The sequence below is a fragment of the Carcharhinus amblyrhynchos genome, chromosome 4, assembly GCF_965287045.1.
Source record: "Carcharhinus amblyrhynchos chromosome 4, sCarAmb.v2.hapA, whole genome shotgun sequence".
Lineage (NCBI taxonomy): Eukaryota > Metazoa > Chordata > Chondrichthyes > Carcharhiniformes > Carcharhinidae > Carcharhinus > Carcharhinus amblyrhynchos.
In genome coordinates this window covers 27779930-27802329 of record NC_137327.1, presented here as the reverse complement: position 1 = coordinate 27802329, position 22400 = coordinate 27779930, and the positions used below count along the sequence as shown (strand labels likewise).

The 22400-nt window shown below is 39.3% G+C and overlaps 1 protein-coding gene across 3 annotated transcripts in view; it reads right to left on the bottom strand.

Moving 5' to 3' along the window:
- The window catches only part of zcchc14 (zinc finger, CCHC domain containing 14), a 108868-nt gene that overhangs the window by 29727 nt on the left and 56741 nt on the right, over nucleotides 1-22400 (bottom strand). For 2 of the 3 annotated variants that reach the window (XM_080186889.1, XM_080186891.1), the window contains exons 9-11: nucleotides 16558-16649; nucleotides 11556-11683; nucleotides 7417-7560 (exon numbers count right to left, since the gene is read on the bottom strand). In XM_080186889.1, coding sequence (XP_080043015.1) covers nucleotides 7417-7560; nucleotides 11556-11683; nucleotides 16558-16649 — 364 coding nt within the window. The remainder of the gene's footprint in view (nucleotides 1-7416; nucleotides 7561-11555; nucleotides 11684-16557; nucleotides 16650-22400) is intronic. The other variant, XM_080186890.1, reaches the window with a different exon arrangement.

Sequence of the window (22400 nt, the reverse complement as noted above, 5' to 3'; positions counted from 1 at the left end):
TATAGAGGTTGTAAGAGTGGAGTTATTCAGAAGTGCAAAAAGGGGACACCAGATTGCTTTGGCAGATAAGGCAAAGGAGAATCCAAAGAGCTTTGACAAATACATAAAGGGCGAAAGAGTAACTAGGGCCTCTCAAAGATTAACAAAGTCATCTATGTGTGGATCCACAAGAGACGGGTGAGATCCTAAATGAGCACTTCTCATCAGTTTTTACTGTTGAGAAAGGCATGGATGTTAGGGAACTTGGGGAAATAAATAGTGTACGTATTACAGAGGAGGTAGTGCTGGAAGTCTTAAAGTGCATCAAGGTAGATAAATCTCTGGGACCTGATGAAGTGTATCCAATGGAGGATAGGGAGGAAATTGCAGGCCACCTAGCAGAGATATTTGAATCATTGACAGCCACAAGTGAGGTGCCTGAAGATTGGAGGGTGGCAAATGTTGTGTCTTTGTTTAAGGAGGGCTGCAGGGAAAAAAAACTGGGAACGACAGGCCAGTAAGCCTCAGATCTGTAGTGGGTAAGTTGTTAGAAGGTATTCTACAGGCCTTTAGAGAGGCAAGAACTAATTAGCGACAATCAGCATGATTGTGAGTGGAAAATCATGTCACATGAATTTGATTGCGTTTTTTGAAGGGATAACCAAGAAGGTAGATGAGGACAGTGCAGTTGACGTTGTCTACATGGACTTTGGCAAGGCCTTTGACAAGGTTCCACATGGTAGGTTGTTGCATAAGGTTAAATCTCACGGGATCCAGGGTGAGGTAACGAACTGGTACAAAATTGGCTTGATGACAGAAGACAGAGCGTGGTTGTAGAAGGTTGTTTTTCAAACAGGAGGCTTGTGACCAGCGGTGTGCCTCAGGGATCAGTGCTGGGTTCACTGTCATTTGTCATTTATATTAGTGATCTTTATGAGAATTTAGGATACATGGTTAATAAGTTTGCAAATGACAAGAAGATTGGTGGCAGAATGGACAGTGAAGGTGGTTATTATGATTGCAATGTGATCTTGATCAATTGGGCCAGTGGGTGATGAATGGCAGATGGAGTTTAATTTAGGTAAATGCGAGGTGATGGTAGATTGAACCAGGGCAGGACTTAATTCATGGTAGGGCATTGGGGAAAGTTACAGAACAAAGAGATCCAGGTGTAAGGTTCATTGCTCCTTGAAAGTGGAGTCACAGGTGGACAGGGTGGTGAAGGCAGCATTTAGCTTCATTGGTCAGAACACTGAATACAAGAGTTGGGATGTCTTGTTAAAGTTGTACAAGACATTGGTACGGCCACACTTGGGATACTGTGTACAATTCTGGTCACTATTATAGAAAGAATAATATTAAACTAGAAAGAGTGCAAAAAAGATTTACTAGGATGCTACCAGGACTTGATGGTTTGAGTTACAAGGAGAGGCTGGATAGACTGGACTTTTTCCCCTGGAGCACAGGAGGCTTAGGGGTGATCCTATATAAGTCTATAAAATAATGATGGGCATAGATCAGATAGATAGTCAACATTTTTTCCCCAAAGGGGAGTCTAAAACTAGAGGGCATAGGTTTAAGGTGAGAGGAGAGATACACAAAAGGGTCCAGAGGAGCAATTCTTTCATACAGAGGGTATCTGTAATGAGCTGCCGGAGGTAATAGTAGAGATTGGTACAATTTTGTCTTTTAAAAAGCATTTAGACGGTTATATGGGTAAGATGGGTATTGAAGGATATGGGCTAGTGGTTAAAAAAGGATCGGCATGGACAAATTGGGCTGAAGGACCTGTTTCCATGCTGCATGACTCTAACCCTTTGTTACTTCATCAAAATACACAAATCAGATTAACTGAACACGATTTGGCCTGGAAGGCACATAGGTCAGTGATCATAGGTGTGGTGGATGAACAAAACCTGATACAGATCAGGATATGGGCAACATACTTTTGGATGACCTCAAATTTACAGAGTGCAAGGCTAACCATGAAATAATCAAGTCTATAAGTAACAACTTCATGGATGAGGGTTTCAGCAGCACATGAGCTATAATAGGGGAGGGGTTGAGTGATGTTGCCAAGACAGAAATAGGCCGACCTAGTGATGCTATGGATGTGTGTTTAGAAGCTCATCTTGCATCAGATATGCGAGGTCTTGAACGCTGCTGTCAGAGCTTCTAAAGGTTCAACCGTCTTCAGTTGCTTCAGTGATGGGCTTCATTCCATTCACTGGTGACTGCAATGTTCAGATCTAATCAAAATTCCATGCCAGCCTACAGCATTCCGATCTGGACGTACAAATATGCAGATAATGCATGACAGATAGGTAAGGTAATGCAAGGCTCAAATAAGATTAGACCCAACCATCTTCTCCTGACTATCAATGGCCTCACCATCAAATCTCTCACAACGAACAGTAAATTCCTGACTATCAATATTTTAAGATTACCAGGGTTTAACTGGACCAGTTCTATTATCAATCTGGTTACCATAGTAGGATAGAGGCTGGCTAGCTATTGCAGTAAATAGTTCAATTCTAACCCCTCAAAGTCCCTCCAACGTCTACAAGGCTCGAATCAAAAGGATAATGGAATAGTCAACACTTCCCTGAATTGGCAAAGATGTAACAATACTAAAAAGTGCAACAGCACTCAGATTAAATCAATTTGTTTAATCGGCACCACTGGTACAGGTTAAATATTAATCTCATTCACCAACAGTGGTGTACTCTGGCTGCGTTATGAACCATTTTAGGATACAGAGCATAAATTCACCAAATATACTGACTTCACCTCCCTGCCCTGTAACCTCTACCATTAAAGATACGATCAGAAAAATCTTCAAGTTATATACCAATCTATATTAGATATCTTATTTTATTCTTTCATATTTGCTGGGTCAAACTCTGGGTAGCTTCTATCTAAGCTCACTGTTGGAACATCTGCAATGCAAGGACTGCAGGGGTTCAAAGAGAAGTGCCACCACTATATTTGGAAGTCTTACAGAAATGACCAATTTGGTTTATTCCAGAATTACCCACATCCCCTGAAGAATTAAAGAAAAGCCCAGATCACAAAGCAGTCAACCCTGGAACTAAATCATTTGAGCTTTTCCAATTTATATTAAAAATAACTTATGTGTTCTCATATATCCTTGCAAAGTGGAAACTCATTATTCTGCATCTGGCCCATCTTGGAGTCCCTGAACATTTAATTCTCTAATACTTATATCCTTCAGATTTACAAAGAATATATTGATAAAAAGTAATAGAATGTTTTAAAACATTTTTCCTGAAAATCATCCCAGAGTAGGATCTCACTATATTTTTATAGAATATTTCCTTATCAACATGGCTAATTTATAAAATCTTTAAAACTGGATGAAGACTTGATAAGACTCAAGACTTTGTAGGCTATGGCCTGAATTTTACATTTAGGACATGTCCAAAGTCAGCATGGGCAGGATCAGATGTGAAACTCACTCCCACCCAAGATTGCATTGTTCCTGTGATCTGATGACCAAATAGTGAAAGGCTGAGCATTGTTAGGTAGGATGGGTGTTGGACAAACAGCAGTTCCAATGAACTCCTTCAGCATAGCAGCCACTGCAGATGTATCAGGGATCTGCAGACCAGTACAAAATAAATATCAACAGAAAAGCTGTGCCACGAGTGTCCAGGCAGCACAATCATACACAAACCTCAGTCTCCAGATGTTATTTTTATTTGAGTGCTGAATTTCATCCTGCCTAGATAGAGATTGCAGCTTAAACACAAAAGCCTGCCTTGTTAATTGGCCGACCACCAACCATAAAAGCAGATGGGCAACTTAAAATCCCAGTCAATTGCTGTTTAATTAATTTAAATTGGCCTCCTGATTGTTAGTGGGCGTGCAAAATATCACGCAAGGGTGCAATATTAGGATCTGCACCTCATGCCTTCTTGGACAACTTTATGTATTTCTGGATCTGGTACATGCTCAAACTTTTATACGTGAAATTTTGGCCTATGACTCAAACACAAAGAACTTCTTGACATTAAGAAAAGCTACAAACTTGTTACACCTGAAGAGATGCTAACAGCCTTCTGCTTGACACACCAAATTCCAAAGGCCATAAGGCCACTGACATATTTCTAAAACCAGTACCAGCCAACCGAGATCACCTGTCTGATAAGACAAGGGATCCTGAAATCTTCGAAATTAACAGTTGAAACATTAACCATCTCAAGAATCTAGACAAAGGAATATATATCCTTTGTCCAAACCAAAATGGAGAAGTGGGCATCAGAGGATCAAACCAAGTTTTCACTAGCTGGGAGAACCAGTTATCCTGCCTTGTGAAGCAGCCAAGGCAGTCTGCCATCTTCTATCATCTAAGCAGCAGAATCAGAGCTCTATTCAGGTTTAAAATTGCCTGGCCCTCATCTATACTGTCTCTACATGAACTTCACCTACAAGATCAAATCATCACCATCCCACCAAAAAAGTCATCCCCAATGGAAAAGTGAATTAACCAGCATCCATCCTCAAACTGCTGAATCTGTAAAAGAATACACCATTGGAGTTTGTTTTATGTGAGTCCAGAATCAATGATTCATGTCTTCTCTTTGGTCTTTACTGTGTACCGCTTTCATTCCCATTTCCCTCCAATTGTTTAAGTGTACCGAGAGCTACTTACTGAGAGTCCCTCCTCTTTTGCATGTAGTGCAAAGTAAACTAGCCTCTTTTAGTTCACCCTATCTTGAGTTTGCTGCGGGGTCACTGTTGGAAGAAATTGGACCACACCAAAACGGAAGGGTTGGAAAATATGGAGCTGCATATAAAGAGTAAATACACATATTTCTGTTTCCAGAGAGGAGAAATAAAGCTGTGTAAAGTAAATCCTCTTCTATCTGTAACAAGGCACAATGACACAGCAGTTAGCACTGCTGCCTCACAATACCAGGGACCTGGGTTCAATTCTGGCCTTGGGTCACTGTCTATGTGGAGTTTGCACATTCTCCTCATGTCTGCATGGATTTCCTCCGGGTATTCCAGTTTCCTCGCACAGTCTAAAGATGTGTGGGTTAGGTTGATTGACCGTGCTAAATTGACCTTAGCGTCAGGGGACTAGCAGGGTATGTGGAGTTACAGGAATAGAGCTTGGGTGGACTTGATGGGCTGAGTGGCCTCCTTCTGCACTGTAGGGATCCTAAGATGGTGGGTCATATTTGGCTAGTAATTAAAAGTCTGGTAGATCTTTCCCCTCTGGCTGAGGGACATTGACACATTAAGAGTAGAGCCCCACTGTCACCCTAGCTGATCTAACTCAGGAAACAACTCGAGTGTTCCATATGCTGTAATACTATAATTAAGTCATGCATTTGTTTTCATAGAATCATCATGGAGTTAGAAATATAGACATTTGTTTTTGATATAATGAAACAATGGAAGATCAGATTGGCACAGACTACGGTAACAATGAATTTCTGAGCAGGGGCTGTCATTTTCATTATTTAACTTTTGCAAGTTTTATGACTTTATCCATAAACTGTTCTTTTGACATCAAGCTTTGCATCAACTATAGACCATCTATGAGTCTTCAAATGAAAGGAGAAAAATACCTAGTTCTTTTGCAAACTAAAGTTTTTCTAATGATTTGGTTTCAGTAATCAATAAAACTTAAAAAAAAGAAACCTTTGGGGGCGATTCTCCCATCCCGCTGCACAACATGGTGGGAGAATCTCACGTCTGGGCATGTGCGAGATATATGCACATGTTCCCACTGTATGCGCATCTCCCACCCCCAGATTTCTGGCGCTGTCAGACCTGCACTGGAAACCGACAGGAAGACCAGGTAAGTGATTTGCATCTATTTTTAATGTTATTTCAATGTGATTAGCAGGCCTGGGACTGAATTTTATGGGCCTGCAAGCCTCTCCCACCCCGCTTGAGTGTTTCACTCCAGTGGAGTTTATAGTAGGTCCCCACTTTCAGGGAACTATCGCTGGACTGAAAAGGGGGCAATGAGAACCCCCTAGGGGATCATGCACTGGGAGGGGATTCTGCCCTCTGGGCAACCTGGTACTACCCAGGGGACAAAGTGCCCATGTTCAGGGGCACCTTGGCACTGCCCAGAGGGAGGGCAATCGGGCTATGCAGGTCATGGTTTGGCCAGCGGTTAAGCTGGCTAGCAAACGAGAGGCTGACAGTTCAGGGCCACTGTGCATGTGCAGAGGCCTGCTGGTTTCAGCCTCAAGGGGTAATAGGCCCCACCCCCTGAAATTCAGTGATATTCACGCTGGTGGCCTCTGCAGTGCAGAGTGGGAGATTCTAGTGTGCACTCCCACTGAAAAAAAAGCACGAATTAGTCCAGCTGAATTCAACAGTTGGAATTTCTTTTGGGGAAAATCACACCCATTGTGTTATATATTCTTCTGACACATTGTTATTCTATGTTAACTTCTAAATTGGCAATTTAGAAAATTGATGAAAGTGCCTTTTGTTTATACTTTAAGATTTGTTTCCAATTTTCTCCATCTCTCCTCAGGTTATGTTCCAGTTTACCCATTATAAATGGGAAGACTGGAATTTATGTAAAAGTCTAGGGACTGAATGTTTGGAAGCCAGATAACAAAGACATTCTATCTCATATCCTTTGGTGTCCACTTATGTAGCAATTGTTAGTATGAAGTTTAGCAGATTTCCTTCTCCCTAGCCCAAAGCTCTGATCGTGGGATTCTCCAGTCTCCTCTATGGGTGGGACCTGTTGTAAGTGAAAATAGAGAATTTGGCGTTCCAGCCAAAACTCCATTCACATTTAGCAGCACCAGAAAATCCTAGCTGCAATCAAGGACAGAAGATTTTGGCCTACATTAACAATAACACATTTTGCTGCTTGCCTGGCTGAGATCAGATTACATACAACCTAGTTCACAATGCAAATATGCCGTTCAGAAGTCAATATTTTATGGTTGTGTGTCCAATTTTATTTCTATTCCTGAATTTTTGTTTTAATCTCATGGATACCATAAAGGCAAACAAACAGTTGTCCTGAATGGAGAGACATCCAGCCACGAACAAAGATGACAGCAATCAGAAATAAGCAGTCTGTCATTGTTAAAGTACCATAATGTCTTTTATACTAACAACAAATTGAAAAATTCTAAGAAGTTGACCTTTTAATCATCAACCTAAGAGGGAAATACAAAACTATACACAGGACAAAAAAGAGTTGTTAATTATGAAATACCAGCAACACTAACCTTCCTTACAATATATGCAATCTGGCATTGCTGAACAATAAGCTTAAGTGCAGAACAAAATAATATCTGTAGGAAACCAGTAATGAATCTATCTAATCATCTCTGTTGATATTCTTTACCATCAAGTTCTAGAAACCCATGTCTGTCATTTCAATCTGCAGATATTCTTTACCCACATCAGGTTCTAGAAACTTACGTCTGTCATTTTCATCTGCACTATCTGAACTCTCCTCCCTTCCCTGGATTCCTATTGGACTTGATGGTGAACTGGAATATTCAGAGGAAGATCCGCTATCTTTAGTTCCCATGCGACTGTGCTGTTCTACCTCCACTCGGAGTTCTGTTAGCAAACAGAAAACAACGAGTCATGAATATACTCCAGATTTTAAAATTAAAGGCATACCAAAGAGAGAAAGAGAAAAAAAATGTATATTCAAAGTTGTTGTACTAAGTTATTCAACTGCATTGGTTAGTTATGTTGGAGCAGGGAAAAAAGCACTTGCAGATAGTGATAGACATTTTAATTAGCTAGGGATAGTTGAAGAAAAAAGTCTACATTTTATCCAAATTGAACAACTGTCAAAATGAAAACAAACTGTACAAGTAATAAAGTTATTTGATTTTATCTTCATATAGTAAGCAAACTGAAGTCCAAGCAACAATTGTTGGATAGTTTCCTCCTCCTTCTCAATCCACATAAGTAAAAAAGTAATGATTATTGATACACCAACTTCCACATCCTCATGCTTCATAGTCAAATAATTCTTTTGAAGCAGTCAATCTTGTAACTCAAAAGTGTACACAATAGTTTCCTACTAATAGGGGTGCATTTTATTTTTTACAAATTACACAGTGATTATGATAACTTAGGTATGCCAGGAGGATTTGGAATAATTGTCAAATTGAATTGATTCTCAAAAAAAAAAGCAAAATTCACATGGATGTTATTTGACAGGTATCCTCAGGAGTGGAAACAAATCAGAGGAGATAATGGAGGATAGGGGGACAATTTCTCAATCCTTAAATATGCAAATTGTCATTAGACTAGAAAATAACAAATGGAGCAAATTTGAACACAAAAGGGAGAAGGATTAATAGACCACTGATAATGTCTAATGTAATTATGGGCAAACTAAGAATTCATTATTACAGATAGTACAAGAGCATTTCTTTTACAATGAATATGCATGAAAAAAAAGTGGAATAGCAGAATGTGGATCCATTAAAGACAGTTGCAGGTGATATTAAAATAATAAGGAAATAATATACTTATTAAATTAGTTATTTGTATTCTGTGTGTACTTATCATGGGGGAAGAGGACAAAATGTCAGTGGTAAAATGGAACCTAAAAATAAAGGTAGAACTTAGTGGATTTAATTCAAGTACGGAACTCACCAAGGATTCTTAGGCAATACATTCTGAACCAACAACCACTACAATCTAAAAAGGACAAGGGCAGCAGACAAATGGGAACACCAACTGCAAGTTTCCCTTCAAGTCACTCACCATCCTGACTTGGAAAATATCACTATTCTTTCACTATTGCTGGGTCAAAATCCTGGAACTCCCTTCCTAATAGCACTGTGCACCTATGTACACTACAAAGACCACAGTGGTTTAAAAAGGTAGCTCACCATCACTTTCTCAAGGGCAATTAGAGATGAGCAATAAATGCCAGCACAGCCAGCTAAGCCCACATCCTAGAAATGAATTTTTAAAAATGGAAAAGGAGAAAATAAAAATCTCAAGAAACTGATAGCTTCTACCCAATAACTTGTATTTGAATAGCACCTTTAACATAATAAAATATCCCAAGGGACTATGAAGTAGTGTTATAAAGCAAAATTTCACACCAAACCACATTAGGAGATAGCGCAAATGTCCAGAGAGGTAGGCTTTCAGGAGCATCTTAAAGGAAGAAAGAGAAGGGGAGAGGCTTAAGGAGGAAATTCTTAAGGTATTGTAATAAATTAGAAAATTGCGGATGCATCAGTCATAATTTTACAAAGATGGTTAGATTCAGTGATCATGCCATGGAATTGGAAAATTCCAAATGTCTCAGTGTTAATCAAGAAGGTCAGTAGATAAACCAGGTAATTGAAGACTTGTTAACCTGTGGGGAAGTTACTGATACCTGTTATCTGGTATCAAAGAAACTGAGCACTTGGAAAGCACTTCAAGCGTCAGCATGGATTTGAAAAAGGTAGGTCATGTTTACCAAATTTAGATGAACTTTTTGATGTGGAGATAAAGAGTATGTATTTAGATTGGCAGGGTATGACAAAGATCACCTCCATTTATGACCCACGGTTATGGTCCTCTGTCACTTAAATTCTTCACTTTGCTATTACGTTCAACTCTTGCCCTCGATCTTCTGCGATTTCAAATGAAGCTCAATGCAAGCTCAAGGAACAAGTACCTCGTCTTTCAATGGATCTGTTCTGAGACCTCAACTTTTTATCAAATTGTTAATGACTTGGATGAAAGAATGGAAAGTTGTATCTCCAGGTTTGCAAGCTACCAAACAAAGTAGGACTATAAGCTGTGTAGATCACAGAATTACAAACGGAAGCAGGATGCTGTACAAGGACACAGGCATATTAAAAGAGTGGGAAAAATATGGCAGGTAGAATTTAATGTAGGCGAATATTAGATCATCCACTTTCCAAATGAGTGTTTAAATGGTAAACATTTAAACTAGGAATCATAAAGCAAAGACATTCGGAAGTACAAGTACACATGTTTATCAAGAAATATGAAGCCAAGATAGATAAATGATGTTAAGAAATTAGATCAGCCATAATTTAATTCCAACTGAAAGGCAGAGCAGGTTTGAGGATCTGAATGGACCAGCCTTAAGAATATAAATGGATTTTCAAAAAGCAACTTGATAAGATGTTTCACAAGAGACTCATCAAAAAAAAACAGGCATGAGGTAATGTAAGAGCATGAATAAAAAAGTTAGGACAGGAAGAAAAAAAAATCCATTTTTCAATTTAGTATACCGTATTCACTGCTCACAGTGCGACCTGCTCTACATCGGAGAGACTAAACAAACTTTGTGGAACACCTCCATTCAGTCCACATGCATGACCTAAGGTTCGATCCTTTGTCATTTAAATTTTCCACCCTGCTATCATGCTGATCTCTTGTCCTCGATCTTCTGCAGTGTCCCAATGAAGCTCAAGGAACAGCATCTCATCTTTCAATTAGGCAATCGTTAGCCTTATGGACCACAGTCTTTGCTCTCATTTTGTTTTTATTTTCCTTTGCAAGTTTTAATTTTAGTTAATTTTCCCCTGTTTTCTCTTTGAGATGGTAGCTATTTAAATATCAGTCTGCCATTCACAACTCCTCAGGGCACATCTCTTGTTTCTTCAATGTCCCTACACCACAAACTCCTGTCTTCCACCCCATCAAAGACTTTCCATTTTGTTCTTTTTCCAGTCTTCCTCTTTCACTTGCTTAAAACTTATTACATTTCTAACTTTTTCCAGCTCTTCCCTGAAACATTACCAGTTTCTCTCTACACAGATGTTGCCCGATTGCTGAGTATTTTCAATTTTTAGTTCAGATTTCCAGCATCTGCAGTTTACTTCTGAACAAATAATTAGGGTTTTGCCCAGAATTGGAAGTGGTATGCCTCTGGGGTCAGGTGGAACTACCTTTATTCCCTGTGTATTTATAGGTGATTTAGTTTTGTGAATAGGGAACATTAACTAGAAATTTTCAGGACACTTGGAGGTAGGAGATGTATTAAATAAAAAAAAAGGATTTTAAATGACTTCAGAATGTCATAGTCAAGCTGGCATAAAAGCAGATACATGGTAGATGCAGCATAACTACTTTTGGTATTCATTTTACTGAAATTAAAGGCATACGCTTATTTTAAGAAACACCACAATCCTGATCAAGGCTGAAGCACTGATGCTTCTCCTGCTCATTTCTCATCAGATGTTACATTTCTAATTTACACAATAAAGGAATCTAATCCATCTAAGACACCAAAAGCTCGCATGTCCCCCATTCCCACAAAAATTCTGCAGTGGGTGGATTGCCTATGCTGATAGTGTGTGGACCAATCTGCTACTTACCCAATAGATACCAAAGCCTACCTCAAAGTTTCAAGCTATCACTTTATTTCTTTCTGAAACATGTTAACTAACAAGAATACAGAAACTGAAGAAATGCAAAGCGCTGAATGCCAGGAAAAACTTCTTTTAACCATTCAAGCAGAAGACGGTTCATCAAGATATATTGTCAAAAATTTTCCTTTTGTTCAAAGAATACATATTTTGAAATGTAAATATTTGATCTGATGTTTGGGTTATTACCTGCAGCTGGAATGTAGCGGAGCGAGTGGCTAGGACCAAAATGACTTGTTGGTGTAACCCGTGCTATTCCAGCATTGGAAGTTGGTGACTGACTCATACAGCTGATATTTCTTTTTTCAGACTTCTCTCTGTGGATCACAGAAAAGTTAAAATTCTAAAATGAGAAAAATTTAATGACCAGAAAGTTCAAATTTCCTGTTTGATTTAGTTTAAACTTAGGCAGCTGCTTATCTATATTTAAGAAAAATACAGATGTCTTTTTATGTTGCCCTTTTACCATACACTCACCATGCTGAAGAGCTGGGTAAAGGGAATATGCTCTTTTAGCATGTTTATTGCACATTTGACTTTCCAGGTTCCCAGATCTCAAAACAGCACCCCAAATCTCTGCCACCAAGCTAACAGCAGAGCCAAAAATCACAATTCATGACTTAAAAATATGAGCCTGTACGTGCAGCTTTCCTGCCATGTCAACATCTAATCGACTGATTCCTGGTATGAAAGAGTTATCTTATGGAGAAAGGATGGACAAGTTGAGCCTGCATCCATTGGAGTTTAGAAGAATGAGATGTGATCTTATTGAAAAATATAAAGATCCTGAGGGCACGTGACAGAATGGATGCTGAAAGGACATTTCTCTTTGGAGGGAAAGACTAGAGGATGTTGTTTAAAAATAAGGGAACTTCCATTTGAGAGATGATTAGAACTTTTTCTCTGACAATCATTATTCTTTGGAGTTCACTTCCCACAGAGCAGTGGGGGCAGGGTCATTGAATACTTTTAAGACTGAGTTAGATAGATTCTAAGGAGTCAAAGGGTATAGGTGCTAGACATAAAAGTAGAGACTATAATTGGATCAATTAGAGAAGGCGTGAGGGGCAAAATATCCTACTTCTGCCTTTAATTATCTACTATCCTGGAAATAAAAGTATTGCTCAGGTTCCATATCAATGAGGCTTCAAGTTTATGTGGTTAGTACAGTTCAATTTCTGGTCAGTAGCAACCCCTAGGATATTGATAATAGGAATTCAGTGACGGTAATGCCATTAAGTGTCAAGAGATGATGGTCAGATTTTCTCCTGTTGGAAATGGTCATGATGTAGAGATGCCGGTGTTGGACTGGGGTAAACACAGTAAGAAGGCTCACAACACCAGGTTAAAGTCCAAAAAACCTGTTGGACTTTTTGACCTGGTGTTGTGAAACTTCTTATTGAGGAAATGGTCATTGCATGGCATTTGTATGGCATGAATGTTACTTGTCAGCACAAACCTGAGAGTACAAATCAAGCAATATTGGGATTTATAAGAAAGGTACGGCAATAAAATATGGATGATTTTAATCTCCATGTAGATTGGCCAGATCAAATTGGCAACAGTAACCTCAGAATGAGTTCAGAGTATTTAGGATAGAATGTATGACTTGGAACCAAACAGACATTTTTTTGACCTAGTAACGTGTAATGAGACGGGATCCTTAACGATTGCATAGTTAAGGATCCTCTAGGCATTATGACGTGATAGAATTTCACATTCAATTTGAGGGTAAAAAACTTTGGTCGAAAGCAAGTGTCTTAAATTTAAATAAAGGCAATTACAAAGGTGTGAAGACAGAGTTGGCTATAGTGGACTGGGGTAATAGGTTAAAATGTGTGATGGATAAACAGTGACAGACACTTAAAGGAGATATTTCTCACAAAGCTACGTTCCATTATAACAGAAGAACTCCATGAGAAGCTTGCATCATCCAACATTAACTAGGGAAGTCAAGGATGGCATCAAATTGAAAGAAGTGTACAATGATGCAAAGAATAGTGGCAAGCCAGATGATTGACAAAATTCTAGAAACCAGCAAAGGTGACTAAATAAATGAAAAGGGAGAAATTAGAAAAAGACAGAGTAAACTAACAAGAAATATAACAAGACAGTAAGGGCTTCTAAAAGTATACAAAAAGGAAGAAAGTATCTAAAGTAAAAGTTGCTCCTCCAGAAGATCAGACTGCAGAATTAATAATGGGAAACAAGGAATTTGCAGAAAAAGAAATGGCAGAGTCTTTGAACAAGTATCGTGCCTCCATCATCAAAAAATGCACTAGGAAAACTAAAGTGTCTAATGGCTGACAAGTCTCTTGGATTTGGTGGCTTGCATCCTGGGGTTTTAAAGGAAATGGCTGCAGATAATAGATGCGTTGGCTGTAATCTTCCAAAATTCCATAGATTCTAGAAAGGTCCAGAGTTTGAAAATTGCAAATGTAACACCGCTATTCAAGAAGAGAGGGAATCAAAGCTTCCAACTTACAGGACAGTTAGTCTAACATCTGTTATTGGGAAAATACAAGAATTCATTATTAAGAAAGATGTAGCAGGATATTTACAAAATCAAAATACAATCACTGAATCCCTACAGCTCAGAGAAAGAGGTCATCCAATGCACTGAGTCTCCAAAACAGCATCCCACCCAGGCCTTCCCCTCTGCCCTATTTCCATAACTCCATGCATTTTCCTTGGTTAATCCACCTAACCCATTCATCTTTGGACTGTGGGAGGGAACCGGAGGACCCAGAGGAAACCCATGCAGAATGGGGAGAATGTACAAACTCCACAGTCACCAAATCCAGAATGGAACTCAGGTCCCTGATGCTTTGAAGCAAAAGTGCTAATCACTGTGCCATGTGCCACCCCAATTGCAAACAAGCAGAGTCGACATGATTTTATGAAAGGTGAATCATTTTTGACAAATTTGAGGATGTAATAAACAGGTTACATAAAGGGGAACCAGTAGCTGTAGTATATTTGGATTTTTGAGAGACATTCAATAAGGTGCCAAATAAAATGTTACTTCAGAAGATAAAAGAGTTCATGATGTTAGATAATATTTTAGTATGGAGAAGAGGATTGATTAGCTATCATGACGATTATGAGTTGGAATAAATAGGTCCTTTTCAGGTTGGCAAACTGGAACTAGTGGAATCCATGCTAGGGCCTCAACTATTTACAACCTATATTAGTGATTTGGATGAAGGTATCAAGTGTATTGTGGCTAAATTTGCTTACAATACAAAAATAAGTACGAAAGCAAGTTGTGAAGAAGACACAAAGGGGGAGATTCGCCCAGCCTGCTGTGCTGCTTGAGCAGTGCAGTGGGTCAGGAGACATCAGCAGAGGCTGTTTCGTGGGCATCCCGTTGGGTGCCATGCCCTCCACAACTACGATTTCCAGCAATGGGGGGTTGCAGGGCTGGCCAGCAATCGGGAGGGCCAGCAATACAGGGCCGCTGCTTGTGTGGCGATCTCCATGCTGACAGATCAGAACACGTGCAGTGGCCGCTGAGGGATATGGTGCCGGCCTCTCAGGCAGGAATAGGCTCTGCCCACTAATTTTCAGATTGAATCACGCTAGGGTACTCTGTGATGCACAGAATGTTGGAGATTCATTCTAGAAATCATGTTGAAAAAACAGTGGCAATTACTCCCATTTTCCCGCATGTTGGGGTCTTAGTCTGCAAAGGGGTGTGGTAGTTTAAGTGAATGGACAAAGAGAATATTATTTAAGTGCATTGGGATCTGGATGTCCTTAAACTCAAACCACAAGCAATGAGGAAGTTAAATGGGATACTGGCCTTTATTGCAAGGGATGGAATATAAGAGCAAGGAAATCTTGTGGCAACTGGCATTGGTACACCAAGAGTATGGTATAAAGTTATAGTCTTATTTAAGGAAGTATATATTTGCATTGAAGACAGTACAGAGAAGGTCCACTAGATTGATTCCTAGGACGAACCTGTTGTCTTATAAGAAAAGGCTGAGTAGGTTTGGTCCGTACTCACTGGAAGTTAGAAGAATAAGAGGTGATCTTTTTGAAACAGGAGGGGCTTGAAAAAGCTAAACGTCCCCTCTTGGAGGAATCTAGAAATTGTCGGTGCATTTCAAAATAAAGCATTTTCCATTTAAGACAAGTGAAATTTTTTCTCTCAGATGGCTGTTGACCTTTAGAATTCACTATTCCAGAAAGCAGTGGAGTCTGGGTCACTCACAATCTTTAAGACCGTTTGACAGACTTTTTACCTACAAGGGAATCAAAGGTTATGGGTGGGGAGTGGGACAATGGCAGGTGGGGGCGCAGAGTTAAGGCTCAATCAGATCAGAAATTATCTTATTGAATGGTGGACCAGGATCAAGGGGTTAATCTATATTCTTTGTCTTTAGCTGTGATTAAGGGTCATCCAGACTTGAAACGTTAGCTCTATTCTCTCTCCACAGCTGCTGTCAGACCTGCTGAGATTTTCCAGTGTTTTCTGTTTTTGTTCAAAGAGTCATTTCTGTCCCTATTTTTATGTAGGTATTTCAGAATCCATTAAAATACAGCAAACCAATGAAATTTAACCCATTATTTATCCTTTCAAAAACTGACAACCAGACAAATGGCTGAGGCTAATTTGTTGCAAACCCAATACATACCTTCCCCTAAGAATTTTGTTTAAAGTAAAAACTACCTCTCAACATTAAAAATTGTAGCCTTTACTGTTCTCCACTCGTTTTGTAAATGTGTTCATGTCATTTCCTAGCCAAAGCAAGTAGCCAGGTAATGATCTTCCCACCTCATATAGCACCGTTTACTAAAAATCTAGCAGGTATGACTACAATCCTGTCTTGTTTCTCCATCCACTGTTATGGATAAATATCACGTGAAACTACGGTCAATAAACTGAACTGTCGGGGGAATGTTTATGTTTTTTAGACACTCTAAATACTACAACAATAAAAAAAGATTCATTCAATTAAAACAGCCATCATTTCCTCAAGAGCAGCAATAAAAAACAATATTTTACACAAATATCAAAATAGCAGTTAAAAATTACCATATTTCAAATTAGATATGATTCACATGCTGCCAAATTGTCAGCATAATGAGTCAGAGTTGTGAATATTCGAGTAGATGATACACACTATTCCTAAAGTAAATTCATAATACGCTCTTATAAAATCAAGAATTTAAAAAACCTTACTTTTCAAGTTCTAATTGCATCTTCAACTTTTTCTTTGCTCCTAATGTGAGTGTTTCAAACTTGTTCAGATCTTCTTCGGTAAGACTGAGGAACTACAAAAAGAAAATCAGCTATTAATCCCATTTGAAATACAAGATTAAATCAAAAATTAATTTTTAATCATCATCTAACAGGTCAAAGTATGTCGTGGAGATGCCAGTGTTGGACTGGGGTAGGTGCAGTAAGTAGTCTCACAACACCAGGTTAAAATCCAACAGGTTTATTTGGTAGCACGAGCTTTTGCAATGCTGCTCCTTCATCAGGTGAGTGGCTGTGGATGGCATTGCATTGTGCTTGGGTGACATTTGGGGCTGTCTTCTGAGTGTAGCTGATGAATCTGGCATTGATGCACTCCTGATGGCTTGGGTATATGTGTCAAGTCAAGGGAGTGGCCTTCTGGAGGGGTCCAGTTTGACTCTTCTCTTCGGTTGCTGCACCACAGATCTTTCTGTTGGCTGTCTTACTGGGTCCGCTGTTGGCCTTTTAGGATTTGTGGAAGAACTCCCAGAGCCTCATTCACCTGATGAATTCCTCTGTGTCTGCCTTGAAACTGATGGGGTCCATTTTGGTGGTAGGGCAGAAATTGAGCCCTTGGCTGAGAACTTCGATTGTCTGGTTGAAGAGTGTAGTCCAACAACTTGAGAATCCAAGTGGTACTGTTTTCTACTGTGATCCCAGGGGAGGCTTGGTTGCTGCTGGTGATGATGCCAAGTTTCTCAGGTTTCCTGTTCTTGGTGTGCAGGTAGATGGCGCAGTTCAGTTGTCTCGTCTGTTTGGCATTGTTTTCTAACTGGTCTACGTCCCCAGTGCAAATTGAAAATATGGACTCTATCTTGGTTTCCAGATTGTAACGTCTGCTGTAGAGCTGGTCAATGAGATAGTTGAGGAGTGCGAGAGGTGTACGGTGGCAAAGTCTCTCACCGTAGTCTGTGTTATAGGTTGACCCGAGTGGGTTCATGATTTGTAGTTCTTTCGGGATCTTGTCTGCTTCTTTGCATCTTTGTAGAAACTTGATGTCTGCGTCAATATGCACGATCTTCTTGGAGAATCCTCTCCACTTTTGAGCTGTCAGTTTGCGGCGTCAAGGATAGCTACGATGCAGAGATGTCAGCATTGGACTGGGGTGAGCGCAGTAAGGAGTCTCACGGTATCAAGTTAAAATCCAACAGGTTTATTTGGTAGCATGAGCTTTCGAAGCGTTGCTCCTTCACCAAGTGAGTTGCCAGGTCAAAGTGTGGCAGTAAATAAATCCATCATCACACTGCTATAACAAGGCTACTTACCAAAATATTTTTTAAAAATGAGACGTGTTCTGGAACACTGACGACCACAGCTTTTCACGGTCTTTAGAAGTGGTCCTTAAACATATTGTTTATGCCTTGATTATCTACTCCATTTTTCAAGAAAAAGTTCAATTCTCACACATAAATAACATACTTTGTTGCGAGCTCACCCTTTTTAAAAGATTCACACTGTCGGCAGTCAAGGTATTTTCCCCATTAAAGTGCAGGTGAAATATCACACTAGACTGTCCAACTGTTTCTTTAAATTAGAAGAGCCAACCACAGCAAGGGTCAGCCATGCTCAATGAGAAAGAAAAGGCTGGGAGGTAGTTTAGCACAATGGAGTTGAAATTATTTCAAGGATTAAGGAAAACTTTCAGTAATCTAAGAGGATTTTTAATTTGTTCAATTTGTGTGACTATATAGATAAGATCATTTCCACGGCCTGTAGATATTAAATGATAAATGCTTAAAGGCAGAATATATAGAGAAATTTTGTTGAAAAGCATAAAAATTAAAAGCTAAAATAAATATTCATACCAGGAATTGAACATAAAACCTCAGAAGTGGAGGTAGCTATTTACATAGGTCCCTCATTTAAGACTAAACCTCGTCCTACTGATGATGTCATTTGCACATGCTCATACCCACTACAGACATCAGCATGTATATTCAAATAGGAAGATGTTTACTATAACATTCTACATCAAGTACCAATAGGAATGTCAAAGCAGAATAAAAAATAATGAAAAGATTCTGAAAGCCTATTTTCAGGCCATCATAAAGCACATGTCAAAGCATTAACTCTCTTGACCTGTCAACCTTGTAAACCCTTAATTGTCGCTTGCACTCTGCTCCTTTTTGCTTCTGACAAAACAGAACGAGTTTTTAAACTTTCTTCAATGGCAATTTTGTTTACAGTTTAGACAACTGGATGTGGACAACTGAGCATTTCTTTAGATCAGCAGGATTTGTAACTTAGTGTCCAATATTACCTAGCAGGGAGTGATATATGAGGAATTACGCTCCCCATCTACATTACTCTCGATTTACAAACTAGTTTATATCTGCTTGTTATACAAGTTATTTGGTAGTACAGAACTTGAGTATTGCTTAAAACAAAAGAGGCATTGCTCAAGACAATTTGCACAAATACCAATGCAAGGCAAAATGACAAATTTATGCTATGTGAGAAGAGTGCTAATATAGCAAATGTTATCCAATCATGGAATCAGAGCTACTGTTGATTGCTCTGTTTTGAGTGGACATGGATTGGTTGGATATAGTATGTACCTTGCCTGTTATGAACAGTAGAAGGGACATTCTGTTAAATACGATCAGTTAAGAGTTTGGAACCTATAGCCTACATACTAGCTTCACAATCAGCACTGAAATTCATATAGCACATTTGTTTGAAAGTACACTGAAATGGTTAGAAAACTGGTTGGCAGACAAAAAACAAAGAGTAGGAGTAAACAGGTCTGTTTTCAAATGGCAGACAGTGACTAGTGGAGCACTGCAGGGTTCAGTTCTTGGACCCTAGGTATTCACAATATATATTAATCATTTGGATGAGGGAACTGAATACAATATCGCCATATTTGCAGATGACAGAAAGCAGGATGAGAGAGTGAGCTGTGAAGAGAATGCAGGAGATCTATTAGTGAGATTTGGACAAGCTGAGAGAGTGGGTAAATGATTGGCAGATGCAGTATTTGGACGTGAGGTTATCCACTTTGGTAGCAAAAATGGAAAGGCAAATTGTTATCTGAATGGTCATAAATTAGAAGGGAGTATGCAACGAAACACCATAGAATCACACAGTGCAGAAAGAGGCCATTTGGCCCATCAAGTCTGCATTGACCATAATCCCATACCCCTGCATATTTACCCGCTAATCCCTCCAACCTACACATCACAGGACTCTTAGGGGCAATTTTTAGCATGACCAATCAACCTAACTTGCACATCTTTGGACCGTGGGAGGAAACAGAAGCACTTGGAGGAAACACATGCAGACACGAGGAGACAGACATTGACCCAAGCCAGGAATTGAACCCAGGTCCCTGGAGCTGTGAAGCGGCAGTACTAACCACTGTGCTACCATGCCGCCTCGGTCACTGAAAATATGAATGCAGGTGCAGCAGGAAGTAAACAAGGCAAATGACATGTTGGCCTTCATCGTGACAGGATTTGAGTACAGAAGCCGGGATATTTTGATGCAATTATATGTGGTGAAGCCACACTTGGAATTGTGTGCAGTTTTGGTCTCCTTATTTGAGGAAGGATGTTCTTGTTCTAGAGAAGGTTTACCTGGGATAAAGGGCCTGATATTTGAGGGAAGTTTGAGTTGGTTAGGATAGTATTCAATGGAGTTTAGAAGGATGAGGGGGATCTCATTGAAACCTATAAAATTCCAATAGGACTAGACAGGGTAGATGCAAGGAGACGCAATGATTTGGGTGCAGAACCAGGGGCCACAGTCTGAGGATACAGGATAAATAGTTTAGGACAGAAAGTTTGGTATTGATTTAAGAGGAGAGTTCTGTTTTCCTAGCATTCCTTAGACTGGGGGTGCTTCCAGGGGACTGGAGAATTGCAAACATTACATCCTTGTTCAAAAAGGGTGTAAAGATAAACCCAGCAACTACAAACCAGTCAGTTTAACTTCGGTGTTGGGGAAATTTAAAGAAACAATAATTAGCGACAAAATTAATTGTCACATAGACAAATGTGGGTAAATTTTAAAAAGTCAGCATTGATTTCTTAAGGGAAAATTACGTTTAACCAACTTACTGGAGATTTTTTCTGCAAATGTAACAGAAGGGGTTGATTGTGGCAAGCAGTTGACTTGCTTGCACACCATTTGATACAATGCAATACAACATCACTCATGGAATAAAAGGGACTGTTGCAATATGGATATAGAATTGGCTGAGTGACAGGATATAGAGAATAACGATAAATGAATGTTTTCTGGGCTGGAGGAAAGTTTGTAGTGGAGTTCCCCAAGAGTCAATGTTGGGACCCATACTTTTCCAGATATATCTTCATGACCTGGATGTTGGTCTGCAGGGCATAATTTCAAAGTTTACAGATTATATGAAACTTCAAAGCATTGTGAACCATGAGGAGGATAGTGTAGAAATCAAAACAATGTAGAAATATTGGTGGAATGGGCAGACAGTTGACAGCTAACATTCACTGCAGGCACGTGAAGTGATTCATTTTGGTAGAAGGACATGGCCAAACAATACAAAATAAAGTGCAAAATTCTGAAGGAGGAGCAGGAACAGAGGAACTTGCGTGATGTGTGCACAAGTCATTGAAGGTGACAGCACATTTTGGGAGCATGGTTAATAAAGCATACATATTACAGTACAAGAGTAAGGAGGTAAATTTGAACTTGTATACGACACTAGTCCAGCCTCATTTGGAGTACTAGTTCCAGTTTTGGGTGCCACATTTTAGGAAGAATGGGCAGGCATTGAAGAGAGTGCAGAAAAGATTCACAAGAATTTTTCTACGGATGAAGAACTTCAGATATGTAGCTAAATTGGAGAAGTTAGGACTGCTTTCCTTGCAGCAGAAAAGGTTGAGAGACGATTTGATCAAGATATCAAAAATCATAATGGGTCTGGACAGTATAGATAGAAATAAACTTTTCCAACTTCTGAAAGAATCAAGAAAGAGTGAACACTGATTTACATAATTGTTAAAAGAAGCAAAAAGCGATACGAGGAAAATCCTTTTCACACAGCAAGTGGTTAAGGTCTGGAATGTACAGACTCTGTTGGAGATTGGTTCAGCAAAAGCATTCAAAATGGAATTAGACTGTTAGTTGAAGAGGGCACATGTACAAGCTTCTAGGGAGAAGGCAAAAGACTGCTTATTTAGTTTGCGCAGACACGACAGGATGAATGGCCTCCTTCTGTGACTTAACATTTTTGTGTTTCTGAAACAAACTTGGAATTTTCATTTAGTCCAACCAACTGTGCACAGAACAAGCCTGAAATGGTTCATTTACTATTAAGCCAATGATTGATGGGGTGGAGAAGACCTTGAGTAATTAATGGACACAATATACATATAAAACTTCATAAATTTTTCTTTGCATAAGGTGCAATTTCAGCAGAGGAGTCTGTTAATTTAGTTGGCTGGACAACTGGTTCGTGATGCACAGTGACAGATTCAATTCCTATACTGGCTGACATTATTCACCCCACCTTCTCAACTTTGTCCCTTGCCTGAGATATAACGATCCCCAGATTAAATCACGGCCATCTGAAACTATGGTGCCTTTTTAATTTCAGAAACACAAAATAAATATAAGATATAGATACATTTTTAATGTAACTATCAGCTTGAAAACAGTGAAACCCACAGAAAGATGATACAGAACTTCCTTCTTCTAGGGTTTAAAGGACATTTTGGTGGTGAAAATGTGAAAGAAAGCATAATTTTGCAGTGTTAGCAATAGTTTAACAGAAATATAAAGACGGCTATTGATTTTTGGTTTAA